Genomic DNA, 22,211 nt, shown 5'->3' on the forward strand with positions numbered 1-22,211 from the left:
GTTTCGTCCATTGTTATATATCGACGACAAAAATCGGTTTTATTTCGATATAACAGCTCCAAACACTCCTCAGATCCATCAATTCGTTGTTGTTTTTGATCGATTGTGAGCTCACGCGGCACCCATTTTGCACAAAGCATTCTCATATCCAAATATTCGTGAATAATATGTCCAACACGTTCCTTTGATATCTTTAGGGTGTCAGCTATCTCGATCAACTTCACTTTACGGTCATTGAAAATCATTTTGTGGATTTTTTTCCCGTTTTCATCGGTAACAGCCTCTTTTGGACGTCCACTGCGTTCATCGTCTTCGGTGCTCAAATGACCAGTACGAAATTTTGCAAACCACTTACGAATTGTTGCTTCGCCCGGTGCAGAGTCTGGATAACACTCATCAAGCCATTTTTTGGTATCGGCGGCACTTTTTTCATCAACACACGAAATTCCTTTTTTTCCATTTGTTTCACAATAACAAAAGTAGCTTCACTCAACTCAACTATACAGACTTAAGCAACCCTGTTCGAAGATATTTAATTTTTACCTGGCATCTCTGCTCTGGTCCCATATTCGGGGTTGAGATTCGAACCCCGGTATATCCCGTCCCCTGAGTATCAAGCAGTCGTCGTACTTTGCTCAAAACGCAATCAAAAACTTTCGAGCACGATGCGTCCGATGTTCGGATTTACTGCGGTTTACACGTTTATCATGATGCCCGAAACGTTCGACTTTCAAACAGAACTGTAGAATCCAAGAAAATCTTTTTAATCACATCACAATAATCGAAAGAGAGAGTGAACAAAGAGAAACTGTCACTTGCTCTCACGGCCTTCTGAAAAATCCACCCATCTGACACCGGTATGTGAGCACCAGCCATTTGAAAGTATACCGATTACGTCGAGCCCCTCGCGTTTCGAGCCCCAAACATTGCGATGTTTTGATATTCATCGCGACTCTCAAATTGTGAAAATTGTCTCCACTTGATGTCCCAAAACACTGTCTGCTGTATTTTAGGTAAACCGACCAGTTATTGTGAGAGAGTCTACCCAAAATTTACTAATTTTCATGCACTAAACAAGGTAAACGCGTAAAACAAAAGTATTACTGTTTGTTTGTTTACGTTGCAATCAGTTGATTTTGAAGTTCCGATTTTGATCTCATCAAGATGGCGTCGTGACAGAGGGCCGGAAAAATCAACCGAGATATGAAAATGTATAATTTATTTTAACCGTATATTGATCTGCCGTGCAAATTGACAGTGTGGACGTCAACCAATAGGCCTTTTCGTTCGCAAGCACTTTCCGATAGGGTCGCCGTTTGCCGTCGTAAGAAGAGTAAACCGAAAAAAGACCGAAAAGTGTATCCAGCAGCAGAAGTGCGAGAGAGTGTCCATTATTCTTTTCGACAAACATCCTTCGTTTTTGTTTTCCATTATTTTGTCGCGCTCATAGTTCGATTAAATCCGATTCGGTATGAGTGAAAGTGTGTAGTTTCGGTGCGGTACAATTGCGAAAATGATGTAAACTAGCGAAACCGGCTTTTTTCGGCTTCGCAATCGGTGCAAAACGCAGTCTTATAATCGCCAAAAGGAAGGGTAGCCCTCTGCGAAAAGACGGATAGGATCTTCACACTTGTGACAAGAGGGAGAGCAATGTGGAAGAACCAAGCCCACTTGTGCTTTCTGATTGTTTGTGTTTACTTACTGAACCATCGAATTAGTGAAATCTACGCTTCCGGCAATAAAGGTAAAGTTTTCCGAAGCGTATTGCTGATGTGACAGCTAGTATTACTGGAAAATCGGTTTGCCACTCGCTATCGGAATCTCATTTTTCATCCATCCTGTGCATGCTCCTCCCGCAACATCAACATAATACAATCTTGCTTGATCTCTCTTTCTCGCATTCATTCATGGCTTGCTGTCTATGCACACTCGCACTAAAGCTGCTAGTATGTATTTATATATGCACAGAAAGTATTGAAGGCGGCGGCGACTCCAGACGAGACGGGGCGGCAGTCTTTCTACTGTTCTCATGTTCGTTTTGCAATCGCATTGAATTCGGTGTACGCGCTATGCCCTAATGATAGTATCTATGACTGGTCAATAACATGCCGGACGTTAGTATTCGGATTAATTGAGTTTATTACACTAACTTAAGTTAATCTGCTTCGTTCTAGCGCGACATTTACTCGATAATAAAAGCCAAATTTTATTCAAATTGTATTTAAGATGTTTTTTTTAAGTTTTGTTAGCACACGCGTTGTTCGCAGTGAATGACCGGCAGATTAAAACCGGGACTAAAACAATTTCGATTGTACATAGTTGTGATAGATTGTGATAGTCTGAAATTGTATAGTAGAAGAGCAAGAAAGCAAAACATTTCAATGTCCTGTTTGAATAGTAGCACGTTTAAATTTTACCATCAATCGACTAATCTGAACTTACTGTTCTTTCGTTTTAGCTGAACCGCGATACTTCCTCGCTGGCCGTAATGGAACACTGGCATGTAAATTTACCGGTGCGGAGAATCCAGTGTGGCACAAAAATGGGAAAAACCTTACCGATAGCAGGTGAGTCATCGACAGGAATAAGTGTACCCATCCCTTTTTCCACTCAGCTAATAGTAGCGAAATCGATATTTGAATGTCAAGAAACCTTTAAAATGGTAATTGGTAATAGAATTCTATATCCGCGAGAGATTGAAAAGATTGTTGCAATGGACTTTTTCATATCGCTGAAGAGGCAGTAGAGAGTAAACCACGTTGAAATTGACTTACCAAAACAACATATCCTAATTTGATTCAATTTTGACATGGAAAATATAATAAACTACTCGAAAACAATGCAATTGACAAAAAAGGTCACCAAAACTTAATATTCGAATGTTTTTAAAACTCTCAGGGAAAAAATAAACGTGTTTCTGCACAGTTGATTTATCTGCTCTTTTATCTTAGAATTGCCCACACCTTGGACCTAACTCTACTTATCCAATCCTGAGCAACACTTTTGCCTTCTTTCTTAAATATATTTCCTTTAATTTGGTTTTTCAAATTCCTGTCATTTTGTTTCCTGTTTCCGGAGCTTACCCTTCGTAATCATTCTTCATCTTAAACTGAATCCGAGCGGGATCGTACATCCTGGGAAATACGAGCTAAGAAGCTCAAACCGAATAATTATCAAAGTTATGTTGCAATGATTTTCCTCAATTGTCGGATTTAAGTCCTGTAACAGAAACCACACCATCATCTGCCGTCCATCCCAGCGAGCATACGGCGACAAAGGAACCATCATTGTTTTTTTTATAAAGAGAGGTTCAAGACACTAGTCTTGCAAAACCACTAACTAACTAACTAATGATGAATGTGGCCAAATCGCTGTGCAAAAAACGCATGCGAATTTTTTGACAGAAGGTCGCACAAATAATTAGAATTGGAGGGAAGGGTTACGGTCAAATACGAGTCATTTAAAAACAGAATCATTACAATTTATTTTACTGTGTCTTTTCAATGTTCGTTCCCAGTATTCCAAACATCGGCACGTTTCTGCCATATTGAAAATGTTGTGAATTTTTAGACTCTAGCGGTTAAAATTTTGACATCATTTTTTTCTCGCACATTAAACTTACTACAAAAGCCTTATGTCTAAGGATGTCGTAATATCGATCGAATAATCGAGTAATCGATTAATAACCCAGATAATCTTGTAATATTTAATCGATTAGTTCAAAATAATATTCGATTATTTAGCTAATCGAATAATTAAAAAAATCTCATAGTAATAATCGAATGAATAATCGAGTAATCGATTAATAGCCCAGATAATCGAATAAATTTCAATCGATTAGTTTCAAAATTATACTCGATTATTAAATAATCGAGTAACTTAAAAATTTCCGACATCCCTACTTATGTCGTTCACATCATTTAATATTAGAGAATAAGTGGAACTGTGGGTCAATAAATATCTGCAAATTTACCATCTTTGGTTCTCATATACTGAACTCATTTGTAAAATTGTTCTGAGGAAAACGGACTGTGTAAACAATTTTCTTGTAGGAGTCTAATCAAGTATAAAGTGAGCAATATACAACATCAAACTTACTGCGAGTTCATGCTCAAGTTCATCACGAACACAGTACGTACATTGGCTGGAGTTTCCGTGCACGTACACCGGGCACAAGCTAGGTATGGTTGAATCAGTGATAGAGGAAAGACAGAACGATAGAGGAAAGACAAAACAAAATAAATTCGGTAGTAATCAGAGTAAAAGAAGGGTGAGTAGAATGGGGGCGAAATAAAATCAGAGTTTCTGTTTATTTACATTGCTATCGTTCCACGACAAAAGTATCAAACTGCGAACGCGAGCCCGTCTTTGTTCACTTTCTCCTTCGATTATTAGGAAACCAGAATAGAAATTTCTTCAGATTCCAATATTAATCGAAAGTTTGTTGTTTTGACTTGAAAATTATGCGAATTGTTAAACATCAAACATAAAATCAATCCGATAATTCGTGACAGACGAAGTAAATGAAGAGAAACTGTTAGTTACAGTTAGATCTTTTTGTTGCAGAACAATAGATTTATTTAAGCCCTTGGCATCTTAGAGCTTAAGCAGTGTGCCTTGAAAAACTTATATTATTGAATAAAAAAAAAATAGATTTATTTGGTAAATCCGTTTAATATTAGTCCAGTGCTGGTACCGTGTTCTACAAATTTTTTGAATCTTGTAAGGAGTGTATCGAAAATAAGCTATCCACAAATTTTTCTTTCAAATTATGATAAAAAACGATATTTTATTCGAACTAAAAATTGATGCTTTATTGTACGAGGTTAAACTTGAGCATAATGAAAACCGGATGAAATTCAAGTTATTCCTTTCACGAATTTTCGAACTTTTAATCGAACGCTCTTCATCAAGTTCCGGACAAGTGTTGCATCGCATTTTTTGGACGCTTGAGCCCATATTTTTTTTGAACTCCTGCATGTTCTCAGCTGCCTTACCAGTCTTCTTGAAGACCCTCTTCACGATTGCCCCATCGAACGCTAGATGGGTCGAATCTGAGGGTAATTTGGTGGATTGATATTTTTTTCTACGATATCTATACCCTTTTCCGCAAGGCAATTGAGAGTGGTTTTGGCACAGTGAGTCGAAGCTAAATCCGGCCAAAACAGTGGAGGTGTACTATGCGTTTTATATAAAGGCAGCAATCTTTTCTGGAGACACTCAGATCGATAGATTTCTGCATTTATAGTTCCGATAGTGTAAAACTCGGTTGACTTCAAACCACAGGAACATAGTGTTTGCCATACCAGTACTTTTCGATGGAATTTCTTCGCTTGAATCGACCTGTCCGCATCGCTCACATCCTCCCCAACGACGACATTAAAGTATTCTGGACTTAAAAGGGTTTTTGAGTCCTCCTTTACATACGTCGCATCGTTCATCAAAACGCATGCATCCGGACACTGCAAAAGACGCGAATACAATTTCCAAGCCCTCGCTGCTGCTCGCTTCTTTTGTTCTACACTATGTTTCGAGATTTTCGGCTTCTTCTAGGTCTTCAGGTGATTTCGCCTCTTGATACGCTGGATTATTCTGACACTCGTTCCTGCTTTTTTGGTCACGCATTGACATTGATTTGTTCTTCATGATTAGAGATACCACTTTCTGGTCCAGCTTCGGGTTGGAAGAACCGGGTTTTCTGCCTCTTCCTGGTAGATCATCCAAAGAATAGTGTTCCCCAAACTTATTAATGATGGTTTTAACACTGGCATGATGAATTCCAAACCCCTTCGCCAATTTTCAACCGCACAAACAAGTTAACAAACGAAAGCTGACAGCCAAACGCACAGCATGCTTTGATCTGAGCATTAAAAAACTATTAATATTATACGAGAATTAATATTGTACGATTTAGAAGATACTGGAAGGTTTTTCTCGAATCAATAATTTTTTGTGATCATTAAATCATCATCATGTATATAATAAGTGCTTGAGATTCTCAATATATTTCATAACTTATACAAAATACTATGAAACGATAGCAAGTGAAGTAATTGTTCAATCTAAAATGATATTTTTCATGTTCTAATATACTTTTGTGTCGATAATTTCCGGAATGGGCATTGTAATAATCTAGAATCACAGTTCAGCAGTAGCGAACATCGAGCCGGTACACGATGTACATGCATAGCATTTGATGCCGATTTCTCGCAAAGCTTGAATAAAGCTATCATTTAGGCTTGTGGGAAGGTCACGCACACGCACATCAATGACATTGTCATAAAAATTCACGGGCATGTTATAATTGATATTTTTGTGTTCAACGCAGTGGAATTCGTTATTCTACGACACCATATCCGCTTCGTATTTGCCAAATAACTGAAAGTATATTGCATTATCCGATTTGTTTATCTGTAACTCTTGTACCTTTTTCGCCTTTCTATCAATCACTGTGAAACCCGACTTTACAACCGAGGTCCAGAGGACCGAAAGCTTGGCTAAAATACATGAACACCCAATCACAACGGCAAAACAATTATATGAATGGGCAGAGCAGAGACGTTGTTATGCATTCACGACCATGTCTTTTTGTTACGTGTCACAAGAAGAATATGAACGGGGTGTGACCGAGTGGAGTAGTGTTTAATAAGGGTACCAAAATGATTCCAGGCACACAGAAATACCATTCTTTCGTTCCGATTTCAGAAACCACAATCGTCACAAGACTGTATTCGATTTTTTTTATTCAACTTTTTCGGATTATTTTGTAATTATTGACAAAAAAATCAAAAAAAAAATTTCAGTGTATTTTTTTTTAGAGTGCCCAATCGATTCCCTACAACTTCTCGCTAAACGCCATTTTTGTACAATTAACGGTTTCCGAGTTACAACGATTTGAAAAAGGCAATTTTGGTGAAATGCAAAAATACATACGCCCTTTTTAAAAATCAGTCGTGAGTCGGATTGACCTCTCCATCGGTTCAAAATTTATGATTTGCCATACTGAAGCCATGTGCAAAGTTTCAGCCAAATCGGAGAACGTCGAGTCTGATGATCTGCTAAGCATTTCTGGAATTGTTCTCTTATGTCTTAACACAAACATCAAAACAGTTAAAATTCGTAAAAATGTCAAAAGATTAAAAAAAAAAATTTATTGATTTTTTTTTCAGTGCAAAAATCACCTTCATGATTGTGGACACCGACGAAGATGTCGTGAAGATTGCCGATGGTGATGATGGCAAACCACCGGATGACCCACCGGCCACTACGACGCTACCAACGGCCGACGATACGCAGACTGCCACCACCGTCATTTCCACGCTTACGATACATAATTTTACAAAGGCGGACACCGGGAACTACACATGCCACGGTGTACCGGACGATAGGAGGACGAAGGGACTGCTAGCGAATTACGCCGTCCGGGAAGTGCTGCTACCAAAGATTACTGCCACCAGTCCGGAGCGGACCAAGACAAAGCAGGAGCGGAAGGTCGAACTGTTCTGCGTGATCCGGATGTATCCGCTGGACTATTTTAACAATTCGATACAATGGTTCAAAGAAGACGATACCACCGAAAATAATTTTATGAAGAACACTACGGTGAAGGCATTGAACGGAACACATGTACATGTGACACTGACGATTGCGGACGTAAGCAAAACACACAACGGAACGTACTCTTGTAATGTGGGACCATCGACAATGCTTGACGAAAACACCGCCACAGACAGGAAATCAATGGCACTGCTGGTGTTGGATAAACCGCAGGTCACGATAGACTATGCGAAAGCCGTCGGAGCAAACAAAATCTATCTAAACTGGACCGTGAATGACGGAAATGATCCAGTTAAGCATTACATGGCTCAATTTATGAAGAAAGGCCATTCCACTTTTACGTACTACGCAAACCGAATCGATGGACGAAACAGTTCTTTCGTGTTGGAAAACTTTGAACCCGCTACGGATTATGAGCTAAAGCTGACGGCTCAGAATGGACAGGGAAGTGGCCAACCATCACCAGCGGTCAAGGTGCGAACATTGGAAAGTGATCCAAGTTTTACGCCCATCGTAGAAGTGAAAGGAAATACTCATTCGACCATCACGATTGGCTGGGCACCGCCACCTACGGATTTGCTGGAATATATTCAGTACTACGATTTGACAGTTTCCGTTGCTGGTGAGAATTCTTCCAAGTGGGAAACCTATTACCCCCAAAACAGTCGCAATCTTCCGTACATGTTCGATAATTTGGACACAGCCACTGAGTATAGCTTCCGTGTCCGAGCTTGCAGCGAATTGGCGAAGGCATGTGGAAACTGGTCGGAGGAAGTGAATGGAACCACGAGCGATGGTTTGTCGTCGGAACCAATGAACCTCAATATCAGTTGCTCACATTACAATATCTCCCGCCGCAACACAGTTCGCATTCATTGGGATCAGCCGAAAAAACCGAATGGTAAAGTCGTTTCCTATCAAGTCATTTTGGATGGGTTATCGCAGTATCGGAGCGAGCATGGTTCCCTGAAGAATGAAACATGGGGACCGAAAATTAAGAATGTTCAACCGCAGTTCACCAGGACCGAGTACGACGGCATTCCACCGAATACCAACTACACGGTCCGAGTAGCGGCAGTGACGCGTACCAAACGACCCGGAGTCACTGCGAGTGCTAGCTGTACGATGCCGGCAACCACCCCGGACAACATTGGCCGATTGATGTGGGGCAAGCTACGTACCGAGGATAATCAATGGATTTTCAAATTGTTCCTTCCCCGTGTATCAGAGCGGAATGGTCCAATTTGTTGCTATAAAATCTATCTGACACGGTTGGCTCATCGGAACGGGTCTTTACCCGAACCGGAAAATTTGCTGGTAACCAGTTATGCCGATGTGCACTCGATCAACAACACCCGGGGGGGAACGTATCTGGCGGAAATATTTTCCAGTCTGAACTACAGCTCCGAGGTGTTTCTTGGCGATGGAAAGAACAACGAGTACCATGATCTTGCTTTCTGTCCGCAGTGTCTGCATAAAACGAGATTCCTTCACAATGAGAAACCTAGTGGTAAGTTCATTATCATTATCATTAACGTAGTATTGGCTGTATTCGTATCTAAACGTTGATCATTTTTTGATTTCAATAAAAATATTGTTTTCTAGTTAATATTAAGTCGAATTTTGTGCCACCAAAACGTTAATTGCGGGTCACTTGAAAGTCAAATGAACGGCTAAATGAAAACATCGGATAAATGGACATTAGTTTGGTAAACCAAACCCGTTTAAATATTTTAAAATACAAGAACTGAATCAAAACGTTGAGTGCAAAAGCCTGACACGGTTTTTGCAATGCAAAAATTGTTTCAAAACATCTTTATTGCTAGAACTGGATAAAAAAGGCGGGAGGGTAATGTCAGAAACATAACTGGATGACATGAATACGAATAAAACTGACAATGTTTTCCACACATGCGAATATCGATAATCGCACACGTACTAGTTGATTCATTGTGTGAATGTTGCCAACTTTCAATGCATAATTGTAACGTTTTTGCAATTTAGGATCTCTATATATAAAAATAATATGACAATCATTTCAATCACTTACTATGCGTTTTGGGTAAGTCGATGCCTCTCACGCAGTCCAATTGGGTTTGATTCCCAATCCCCGTCAGAAAGTCAGAAAGTTTTTCTGGCCTGATGAGGCGAATGATCTAAAGGTTAAAACCTCTATAATCAAAACCAAAAAATAACTTCACCCGCCACTTTACATAAAATAAAACACAATTGTATAGAGATTTGAAAAAATATCCACAAATCGAATTTACGAATTGTAGAATATAAATTATTGACATCTGCTCTCCAGCCGTGTGGACAAAAAGTATAGGATTCCTCCAAAAAATCATTAAAAAAATGGTATTATTAGCAATATTCTAGTGAATATTTTACAAGCCAGTTGTAATTCCTTATAAAGAAGATCTTGTTTGAATATTATTCAGTTCTTTTATAAACTTTTTTTTATAGAACAATATATTTAGTAAGGCACACTAGTTAGATCATTTTGATTATAAATTGAATGACTCAATTGACCCTCTTAAACAACATGCACATATATGTTTCCCTCATATTAGTCAATTAAAATTACTAGCGAACAAAACATGCCGACAAAAAAAAGTCCACTGCTCTCAATCACTGAAAACCTTTCGTATTCCTATGTATTGGTTTTGCGCGATACGATTTGTGCGATGGTTCATTCAATTCATGCGGTTGAAACTTTGCGCGCCTTATTTTGGCACTAAATTTCACCTTATTGCCCGTTCATACCAAACATTTTAGAAAACTTTAATTTTGAGTTTTCAGTTTTTATGTCATGCTACTGAACATTTTTTCATAAATTGCTACCATATTTCCGATGATATTGAGAAAAAACTATGTTGCCGAAATAAAAACAACGAGAGATATTCACGATTAAGTTTTACCGTTCTTGTAAAGGGTAAATTTTGAAAAGGTGTCCCATAGTAAACCTGTATAAAAACTTCAAACGGTTCTTTAAATGTTTTTAGCTGATTATTTTCATTCAAATTTTTTTACCGATTGTCGCTGTGAAACACAACAAAGATCAGACCGCCCGTAACAAACAAGCAACCCATGCTTCGTCCACAACGGTAGTCAGCGAAACAACATTGATTTCAAGACCCGGATAAAAACCTTTGTTTCCTATTTGGCTATGCTTTTATCCGGGTTTTTTTATTCAAAGATTCTTGCAAACTTTCACTGATCATTTGTTTTGAAGACATCATAGCTCTAAAGTAGAAAATTAACCCACAAATGTTTTTGTCCCCCTAAATTGTGGATCAGGACCACTGTGCAATGCAATATAACTCGGAAATTTTGAAATTTCCGATTCACCGATTTTTTTTTAGATTCTACGGAAAACCTAAAACAAAATCAGAATTTTAGTAGTTATCAATTCCGTTTGGGTTGTGCATAAAAATTGCTTAGATCTTTTGTCCAAAATATAATTATTTTTAAAGTTTAAGTATATTTACCAAAATTTTTAAGATTGTCAGTGAAATCCAAGTTTCGTTTTTTTTTTTGTAAATTTTGTTCATAATAAATTTCCAATGAAAAAAAAGTCATATAATTAAAAAGTTTTGATTTGATTTTGTTTGTCAAAATTTTCCCAATAATAGAAATTCTCTGTATATGTAGGGGAAGATGTTCGGTTGCCGGCACGCCACCGTAACTTTTGATAGAAAGCAGATAGAGCGTCATTCCGATAAATGTCATGTGTGTGTGTGTGTGTGTGTGTGTGTGTGTAATAGCAGCACGTTCTTTTTGTATCGAATACCAAAGAAAACAGACGCTTGTACTTTTAGCTGCGCTCAAAACAAAGTTTAATTGCGTGAAAATCAACACAAAAGCTTTTTATGACTTTTTTTTATAGTATCATAAATTGAAAAGCATCAATCAAAAAGGCGAGTGCATTGAATATTTATGAGGTGAAATCGATCTATTTCGTGATTTAATACTAGATACTATAAATATTTTCGCAACAAAAGTTTTTTTTTTCGTCGTTTACAAAATGTCTACTGATTTCGGTTACCTGCATCCCATTTTTATTTTTCGACAAATCGCGAAAAACTGTCAGTGATATGCAGAGATACCAAGTCTGCAAATTTATCTGTAAATTATGAAATTTCTTAGTTAACATGTGAACTTTTTTTCGTCTAAAGGCTTTTTACAAACTTTTGAAACTTCGATTGTCAGAAATTACAAACTTTTGAAAATTATCGCGATCTTTTCTTTTTGCTAACTAAACTTATTGTATTACCTGGCATCTCTGGTGACATGCAACACGTGGACAACTTGACAGATTCAACACATCTGTCGAATAAGTAAAAACTTTGGTTCTCTGGTTCTGTTAGCCATGGCGACTTCAAACAAATTCTCCCAGTCAAGGAAAATGAACTTTAATGCACTGTTTAATGCCATTAAACGTTGCTTAGTGGATAAGAAGCCAATAAATTCGATTGCACCAACGTATTCAATCCCGCGAAGCAGGTGGAAGATCGGCCTAATCAACATCAAAGGCGCCACCATCGAAATCATTGGCCAAGAGAGCCAAGGCGAAGTCACCATCAGACAATGAAGACTCTTGTCCAGAACGCCTTCGAAAAGAATAAATTCCGTTTTTTCTTTGAATAATTGTAATTTTTACTTATATTTTTTCCATTTTTAGCGAAATTTCTTAGAGTGCCGGTAACCGAACACCTATTTTGAAATGGCCAGAATTTATCACTTTACTAAATTGATAACATTTTTTCAATCGATTGAACCATGCTAGTTTCTTATTTAGTTGTTAGCTAGGGACTTTAGCTTTCCATTGATGTATGTATATATGTCCGCATAATGTGCACTTAGTCAGAAGTTATCAGCTTAAAAGAAAAGGTTGCCGGTAAAAAGTCTCACCTTTTCTGAGGTCATCTATCTACAGTTTTCATTATAACTTTGGGTAAACAACCCTACATTTGGGCATATTGGGCGCGTGAAAAAAACCTGGAACGGGAAAAATCAAATTTTCATTGGTTTTCTTTTTACCAATCGTCTCCTACAAAGTTTTTGAAACAATCTACGAACTTCACAAAATTCGAGGGTGTAAAATTTATCGAAATTGGTCAAGTGACAACTGAGCTATGACAGTTCGAAGTTACCGTCCCAACTTTTTTTCAGGCTTGGTATTTAGAGTGTTAAAGACACTCTGGCACAAAATCGAAAAAAATTGTCTGATTTTTGATTTCGGTTTGGTCTAATTTCTTTCCAGCCATTTACAATAAAGATGATGAACACGGTACGGTCCCGAATACAACTACTGCTACCACAGCACCTAGTCCGACTCGGACCGGAAATGAAGCCGTGCCCGTCGAGGATCAGTTGAAAATATCTAGTCATGATAAGCGGGATGTCAACGATTACAGCTACTACGATAGTGGCGGAAATCAGTTCGAGACGGTTTACGACGGCATTCTTGATCCCTCCAGTAACTATACTGGATTTGTGGAGGTTGTAGGTACGATCGCATAAACTGTTTTGATGTTCAAGATTTTTTCTAATGAATAGTATTTAACATTCTTGTAGTCAAAACTGACGGTGATCAGGGAGATCGCTATATTTCCACGTTCAGTGAATATTTCCAGGAAATGAACGCCGGAGCTCCATTGGCCAGTGATCTCAATGGCAGAGATCTTTCCTTCATTCTCAACATAGTTATCCAAATACTCTGTGGTCTGATACTGATAGTTCTACTAGTTTTACTGTCACTGTGCTTGCTTCATAAACACTTTAGCAAAACTATTGCACAGGAAGGTGAAACAATTAGCTTGGGAGATTCGCTTCGGTAAGTTCGCTCGAACAAACTTAGACCAACTTTACCAATGAATTTATTCATTCCCAATTGCAGCCGTGCTCTTTGCCATGGTCGTAACAACAACGCCCACCATCGACATCTGCTGGGATCGAATAGTGTGAAACCACCGGTGATTCCGCCGATTTCAAAGGAAGACTTGCCGAAATCGTACTTTGATAAACACAAAGATTCCGACTATGGTTTCCAGCATGAATTTGAGCTACTTCCGGACAAGTTTGCCGATCGGACTACGAAGAATTCCGATTTGAAGGAGAACATTCACAAGAACCGCTATCCGGATATTAAATCCTACGATCAAACCCGTGTCAAGCTGTCTACAATGAACGGACTGTCCGGATCGGATTATATCAATGCAAACTTCGTTATCGGTTACAAGGAACGTAAGAAATTTATTTGTGCCCAAGGACCGATGGACAGCACAATTGTCGATTTCTGGCGAATGATTTGGGAACAACACTTGGAAATCATCGTTATGCTAACCAACTTGGAGGAGTACAATAAAACCAAGTGTGCCAAATATTGGCCGGAGAATATCAACGATTCTACCCAGTACGGTGACATTATGATTACGTTCATGTCGGACAATTATTACGCTGATTACATTATTCGAAACCTGAAGGTTGAACGACGACTGTTTGTTAGCGATTATGAAATGATTAACACATGATTATATTTTGTTTCGTAGGTCACAAAACGTAACGTCAATTCAGCCGGTGAGGAAGTGGAAGAAACGCGGTATATTTCACAGTACCATTATCTCACATGGAAAGATTTCATGGCACCGGAGCACCCGCAAGGCATCACCAAGTTCATCAAACGCATCAACTCCGAATATTCTTTGCAACGGGGCCCGATTCTAGTTCACTGTAGTGCCGGTGTAGGTCGAACGGGAACTTTCGTGGCGTTGGACACCCTCACGCAGCAACTGAACGAAGAGGGTCAGGTGTCTATTTTCAACACTATTTGTGATATGCGGTATCAAAGAAATTTCCTCGTACAGTCATTAGTAGGTTTTTTGAAACAGTGGCAAATCTGACTTCGAACTAAACGTTCCATTTCTTTCAACACAGAAACAATACATATTCTTATATCGAGCCCTCACCGAATTGGCGTACTTTGGAGACACCGAAATTGACCAAAAATCATTAGCATCTACAGTAGAAAATCTGAAACAACCATCGGCGGACAATCCGGATATTTGCAAGCTCGAAGCACAATTCCAGGTGGGTTGTGAAATATTTCAACCGACGATTGTGAAATATTTCAAATAACGATTTTAACTGCATGCATGCGCTGTTATTATTCAGTACCCTGTTCTGTCAGTTTGCCTATTTAATCCAACAACTCAGTATGATTATTTTTAATTAAATTGACTGATACAATGTTTTTGATGAAAGCATAAGCAAATTTCAGCGACAATACTCTACAGAACTACACATAGCCTTTTTCTATAGAACGGATATAGAATTACTGAAAAATCGGCTTTCGAATGGAGCCTCAGAGATCTCCAGTGTAGGGTGAGATGGGGGTAGCCAAGTCGCTAGATATTTTGTATGAATTTTCTTTACGTGTTGGCTTTGACTCGTAACACTATGTTTTTCATAGCAGGATCACGAGAACGTTGATATTGTCGTCGACGAACATTCTTCAACCGAATGAGCAGTTGAAGATTGTCATCCATGATAGAAGAATTCAATTTAGTTTGAGCTTTGGGAACTGAAATATTTCTAGCTTCGATAATGTAATGATTCAAATTAACACATGATTTTCAATGTAAGATCTGTAATCCAAATAATTAGCTCTATGATAGTTGAATATAGAACTAATTGGATTAAATAAATCTTCGTTGGAAAGTCTGAATGTTACAGGAAGATGATCTGAGTCTAAGTCAGCATTTGTAATCGGTTCACTACAAAAGTGACTTTGATCTGTTAGAACCAGATCAATTGTAGACGGGTTTTTCACGGAAGAGAAACAAGTCGGATTACTGGAATGAAGAACTGTGAAGTAACCAGCTGAGAGTTGATTATGAAATATTTTACCATTACTGTTATTTTGCCTACAATCCTACTGGACATTTAAGTCCCCAATTACGAAAAATTTCGGTCGATATCTTGTGAGCAGTGATGGCCCAGCACACAAGGCAGCTCTCATACAGTCCGTGTGTCACTCCGTGCGTAAATGCATTTCACCTTGTAAAAAAAAAAAATACAGTCCGTGTGCTGTACCTTTTCAAAACACGCACACGAAGTCTGAAGCACACGCTCGTGTGCCGTGTTGCTACTAGATCGAGAGTCGTATGCTTCGAAGAACCAGCTAGCGATGCTGGCTCATCTGCTGGCTCATGAGCTGGAATGGGGAGCTAGATCGTGAGCTGGCTCATGTGCTAGCTCATGTGCTTACTTGAGTGTTGGTTTTTTTTCTTTTTAATAATATAATATAATTTTTAAGCACACAGTGTCACAGCTCTTGTATTGTCTCTTGTCAGTAGGTGGACTACACAAATAGCACACGCTCATGAGTCTTGTTTGAAAAGCACAGCACACGATCTTAATAGGCACACACTGCAGGTATAGAGCAGCACGTGTGCTGAGCTCGGACATCACTGCTTGTGAGTTTTTGCAAATCGCCTTTAAAGAAATTTAATTGTTCGCCAGTGCATTGGAATGGCAAATATGCTCCAGCGATGAAATAAATTCCACGAATGGTTTCAAATTCGATTCCCAAGCTTTCAATAACTTTAGTATTGAAAGATAAAATTCGATGTTTAATTTGCCATTGGACAAAAATGGCAACTCCACCACCCATTCCAGTAAACCTGTCAAAACGATGAACCACATAATGTGCATTGCTTTTCAAATTGACATTTGGTCTAAGAAATGTTTCTGTCACAATGGCAATATGAATTTTTTGAACTTCGAGAAAATTATAGCATTCATCTTCGCTCGATTTTAAAAATCGAGCATTCCAATTTAAAATATTCAAATATATATTTAACATCACTGTTAAATTTTAAATCCATTATAATATTATTTGCAAATTGCCGATTTGATATGCTTCAAAAAGTGATGAAGTCGAATTAATTCGGATGATCATTTGAAAAAGTTGATCTTGTAGGTAGATCATTTAATTTTCAGTTATATCGCCTAAATCGACTTCGTTTAAAGAAGTGAATGGCATTGAAGGAATATTGGTACGTAGATTTCTATCTGTTACACTAGTGTAACTGCCATTAGAAGAAGATGATTTGGCCGATCTACCTATTAATAAATTGTTTTCGTTAGAAGATGAACTGGAAGACGTTCCTGTGTTTTGATTATTTACATTAGAAGAATTAAGAGGTATTTGTCTACCTGTTACCAAAGCGTAACTGTCATTAGAAGATGATGACGAGGTCGATCTACCTGTCAATAAATTGTTTTCGTTAGTAGTCGAATTGGAAGGCGTACCTGTTTTTTGTTTTAAATTCGAAAAAATAAGTGCCTTAGAAGATTTAGGCGTGGCATTTGTAACGGTTTTTTGATTTTCAGGTATGTTCTGTAAATTTAAGGTCGTTGATTTGACTTGTCTAAGCGAACGAGCGTTTAAATTTTTTTTCCTGACAGGACATTTCAAATAATTGGTTTTATGATTTCCATCGCAATTTGAACATGAAAATTTATCAGTGGTTTCATTCATTGGACAAACGTCTTTCGAATGCGATTTACCACAATTCAAGCACCGTATATACATATGACAATTTTTGGTTCCATGACCGAAGCCTTGGCAACGACGACATTGCGTTAAGTTTGCAATACGATTATGCCGTTTATAATGCTCCCAATGAATTTTAATGTGGGAAATAAAACGTACTTTTTCTAAAGTTCAAATAGTTTACATCACCTCGATTGAAATGTATTAAGTAAAGTTCATGGGGAATTCCATAGCGTGGTTCAGAAGTACCATTCGCTCTTTTTTCATAAGTAGTACTTGGGAAGGGGCAAAACCAAGCAATTCTTTTAGTTCATTTTTAATTTCATCAGTACTTTGATCATTTGATAACCCTTTCAAGACAGCCTTGAAGGGTCTGTCTGATTTTATATCATATGAATAAAATTTATGAAGTTTCTCGGACCAATATCGGATAAGACGTTTGTAATCTTCCAATCCATCAACCAAGACTCGACATTCTCCTCTTCGTCCGATTTGAAATGAGACTTGTACTTTCGGGAGAAAAGTAGAAAGCTCAGTACGGAATGCTTTGAAGTCGGAAATCATCACCGTCACTGGAGGCATAGATTGTTATTTCTTCCCAGAACGACAAGCGTCAATTTTGGGAATTTTTGAAGAATTTTCTTCTATGTCGCTGCAATCGGATTCAGGAAGAATCTCGTAAATATTGTTAGACGGCATAGGATCAACGGAAGGGAAATCCGTCCGTTGTCTTTTATTTTTACATTCAGATTCTATAAGATTGTGAATGTTTTTAGGAAAATGTTGAAAAAAAAATTTAAAAGCTGCTCTTAAGAGAATTATTGAAGAGAGCATGAAGTCTGAATAAAATGTGTTAATTTTTAGACAAAATTGCAAGAACCTTAATGCTGCATTCCTTCGTGAAATGCAAGACTTATCACATTTATCATATCCACTGGCCAGCTTTGTTTCTTGTTTTAATCCTACTGTTACCTCGAATTAATTTGAAATAATCAAAATTATTGAGTTTTTATCTTGAAGAGCTAGTACATACGAATAACATTAGTAGCAAAGTAAGAGACAAAATAAAGATGGAATACATTGAGCTGGGTGGTACTGTTGGTTCTAAAGATGAATATTTGGACAAATTGTGGATGAGGTTTTTAAACGTCGTTCCAAGGATTATTTAAATCCTAAATCTTGAAATTAGCAAATCCTCATACTTAAACAAAAACATTTTGAAAGTTTTGTGGCTCAGCGTTTCGTTGATAATGCTATATTGAATGCTGGGAGCGTAATTAACAAAACAGCACTCAAAATCATATAATCGATACAAGGAGGCTGTCGAACCGAAGAAATTAGTGTCTAAGCAAGATTAGAGCTTATATTTTCACTCTGCAGATCTCCACCTGTTCACCCTTTTCACAACCGGAAGTCGGATCCGGATGAAATTCGTATGGGACCACAAGAAAATCGGTTCAGCCATCTCTGAGAAAATTGATCGTTCAAAAACGTTACATACATACATACAAACATACACAATTTCTGATCTTTACGAACTGATTCGAATGGTATATGACACTCAACCCTCCGGGCATTGGTTCCAAAATCGGGTTTCGCAGTGATTGCATAACTTATCTATATGAGAAAGCCGAGAACGACTTCTTCCCATTGTTATGTGCACTTGGCATAATGAATAGTTCTTATTTCTAAATCGAGATACCCAAAAAATGCTTTATTTCTCAACTCTCGATGTTCTTTTGGATATGGGATTTCTAGAAATATTCAAAAAAATACTGAACATAGGCGATTTGAGCCTGTTCTAAAAACCGGGAATTTTTTGTCTCGCGCACCGGGAAATCGAAATCGGCAATTCACTTGCCATCCTGATAATGCAGAATGGCAGAGAAGCATGAATCACGAACTGTATCAAGTATACTAACATGCGGACATTAGAAGGCTTATAAAACACGGCAGACTACAGAGGGCTGGGCATGTAGTAAGAATACCAAAAGAGAGAACCTGGGAGAGATCGCTAACTGCGGAGTAGACCTCGCAGAGTGTACGCAATCGAAGAAGATGCGCGCGCAGCAAATGGAGACCGGTAGCTCAAGTTCCTTGAAATCATAGAAATCTACAATATTTCGGGGACATGATGTGCTCCATTAAAGTTAAGCAAGTATCTCCATTCAGTAAACTGCATTCGTCGCTTAGTTCTCATCATAAACATCACATACTTTTGCTTTAAATGCATTCAACAATGGAAGCGTTTCAGGTTTGCACGTTTTCACGTCAATCCGGTTACGTCTCTGACATTACCCATTCGTGGAGCGCATTTTAAAATTTCGCCGCATGGAAGATTGGGTAAAACATAATCGTTAATATGTCGAGTTGTACTTAACACAACGATATAATTCTTTCTCCATGCCATCAGCAATTGGTTAAATTTTCAACAGCGTTCCAAAACATAGTAGTTTCGCAATCGCTTTAATTACAATTACACTTTATCTCTTATCACATTTTCAACATTTTAGCGAATCAAATCCTTCCAAGAGGACACACGAAGGACGACTGCCATCGGTGGGAGTGAGGACAACAAGACGAAGAATCGCTCGGACACGTGTGCTCCGTATGACAAAAACCGGGTCATACTGGCTCCGATTCCAGGGCATGACAATTGCACCTACATCAACGCGTCGTTCATCGATGGGTACGACGACGAGAATAACTTCATTATTACGCAGGACCCGATGGAAAACACGATTTTCGATTTCTGGCGGATGATATTCGAGCAGCGAATAAAAACGATCGTGATGTTTTCTGAGGTAATGATCAAGTTTTAACAACAACAACAACAAAAAAAATTTATGACCCGTTTGTAGATCGGCGATGGGCCCAACAAATGTCCCCGATACTGGGCCGACGAGGAGATGCAGTACGAAAATCTACTGGTCACCTACATCCAAAGCGAGAGTGGTCCCTACTACACGAAGCGGGAGTTCACGGTGACCAACTGCAAGACGAAGGACACCATTCAGGTAACACAGTTCCAGTACAACGGGTGGCCGACGGTTGAAGGCGAAGTGCCCGAGGTCACCCGAGGTATGATTGAAATAGTCAACCAGGCGCAAAAGCACAGCTCCCAGCAGGAGGATATGTTCACGATTGCCGTACACTGCAGGTAAGAAGTTCGATCGTTTCCGCCATTATCCGAGTTGTAACTTTAATCTCTCATTTGTTTCGTCAGTTTGGGAACAGATAAAAGTTCCCTCTTTGTTGCCATGTGCATACTAGTTATGCAACTCAAAACCGAAAAACGAATCGACATCTGTTCGGTTGTGAGAAAGCTTCGAGCACAACGTAGTTTAATGATTGAAACATATGTAAGTATTCCTGTGTGCATGTGAAATTAAAACATTCTAAAGTAGCCTTAAACTGTTTTTCTATATTCCATCTCAAACAGGCACAATACGAATTTTTGCATAGGGCTATTGTAAATTTTGCAGACTTATACAAAATCTCGTTAGGCATAGCTTCCGACTGTTGATAAGCTGATTAAGTGATACAAAAAAAAACACTCAACAACAATACACTAAGATTACATACGCCGCGAATCTCAACTCTAAGATAATCCAATCACGACGCCACCTGCAACCCCCGCAAAAGTGGATAATTTAGCCACTAGCAAATGAGGCACTTTTTGCTTGCAGACAAACGCTGCGCTTCAAGTGAGTGTATATGTGTGGGTGTGGTTGCGCGCTTTCATGTATGTAATTATTAGCTTATTTTTAAGTAAAACAAAAATTCTAGTGCATGGGTCGATCCGACCACCTCTCCGTTAACGAAAGCGTACCAAATGCCGCGTTGGACGGACAATGAGATTAGTCTACCAATCAACCAATCTGTGTAGTGCAAGAGAGCAAAGATTTGTTTTTAAATTTTATACTAATTTTAATCCTAACTTGAAAAACCACATCCTTTTAGCAATAGGAAAATATATAAAAAAAAAACAAATCTTCCCTAATTCTTTCGCTTAGATCAACATTGAAAATCTTGTCATGTTTGGTTGTTGAAACATCCTAACGAAAAACTGAATAGTTATCATCAAGAAGAGAAAAAATCTAAACTACTGGAAGAAAAGCAGGTACTTTTTATACTAACCCAGACAGTAGAACGAAAGGATGGACATCCTTTCTCTCCCTTCGCTGAAGTTTGAACGAAAGAAAAGTCGCGACACATGACTAGTTTAGGTCATAAGGAAAACGATAACAAGTGAAGGAAGATAATCAGGAGCGACCAGCAACAAAAGTGTGTGATCAAAAAGTAAAAAAAAAAAAATCTAGGAAATAGCGGATTGTCAAACGTTAGGAGCTGATAATATTAAAAGAAAAAGTCTAGTTATTTTTCATGTTGAAAAATGCAAAATGGGCAAACGCGGAAACCCAAGTAACAAGAGAGAAATAAAACAATATGACACTAAAAGTAAGGCAGAAGATGCAAAATATACCTCTATCTGTGTGTAAAAGTCAATAACTATAAAGGTATCTGTACCAGTATGATATTTCTATGAGTAACAAATAACAAGCAGAAAACGAAACAAATCAGAGCACTGTTAGGTAAACGGTCAGGCGCATGCGGACACGAAACAGTTAAGCGAACATAGGGGAACTCCAGTTTGTACTGAAACTACAATTTACTACACACTATAATGTTTGTATTTATCAAAAAAAAGCTATCGAAAATGATAAGTGAAGATTAAACTTGTGTATAAAATGAGAATTTAATTATTTTCTACATCCGAACAACCCTCCTTAGATCAATGACTGCACTGTTAAAAAGTAACGATTGACTAATAAAAATTACTTAGACATTAGTATTGGGCATTAATACTATTCCAACTCGAACTAAATATCTCAACAGCATGATAACCATCATTGACGGTCGCCCCCATCTCCATCGTTCACAGGGAAGGTAAAATAATAAGTAGGAAAGGAAATGTAAAGCTGATGTTTAGTTATCATTCCGAACTTGTCAGCAATAATATTGCTGTTAGTGATCATGCTTGAATCATGAATTGCCGAGTAATCAGTAATCGAACGAAGAAAGAATTTTA

The 22,211-nt window shown here is 38.2% G+C and overlaps 1 protein-coding gene across 1 annotated transcript; it reads left to right on the forward strand.

Annotated features, from left to right (window-relative positions):
• The first annotated feature begins 1,334 nt into the window (after window positions 1-1,334).
• Window positions 1,335-21,877, forward strand: LOC131428119 (tyrosine-protein phosphatase 69D). The gene is made up of 12 exons (XM_058591793.1): window positions 1,335-1,744; window positions 2,459-2,567; window positions 7,170-9,067; window positions 12,824-13,069; window positions 13,138-13,396; window positions 13,460-14,045; window positions 14,112-14,432; window positions 14,497-14,649; window positions 19,633-19,923; window positions 19,981-20,279; window positions 20,346-20,481; window positions 20,562-21,877. Exons 1-12 carry the CDS (start codon window positions 1,651-1,653, stop codon window positions 20,643-20,645), a joined length of 4,476 nt encoding a protein of 1,491 aa, XP_058447776.1. The 5' UTR covers window positions 1,335-1,650; the 3' UTR covers window positions 20,646-21,877.
• Window positions 21,878-22,211: the final 334 nt, after the last annotated feature.

This window comes from Malaya genurostris, chromosome 2 (assembly GCF_030247185.1).
Source record: "Malaya genurostris strain Urasoe2022 chromosome 2, Malgen_1.1, whole genome shotgun sequence".
NCBI lineage: Eukaryota > Metazoa > Arthropoda > Insecta > Diptera > Culicidae > Malaya > Malaya genurostris.

Bases quoted from the DNA above. Each gene is read 5' to 3' on its own strand.
- LOC131428119 (XM_058591793.1), top strand. From the start codon at position 1,651: ATGTGGAAGAACCAAGCCCACTTGTGCTTTCTGATTGTTTGTGTTTAC. The intron at 2,568-7,169 runs GTGAGTCATCGA...TTTTTTTTTCAG, and splicing joins AAAAACCTTACCGATAGCAG to TGCAAAAATCACCTTCATGA. The intron at 13,397-13,459 runs GTAAGTTCGCTC...TCCCAATTGCAG, and splicing joins AGCTTGGGAGATTCGCTTCG to CCGTGCTCTTTGCCATGGTC.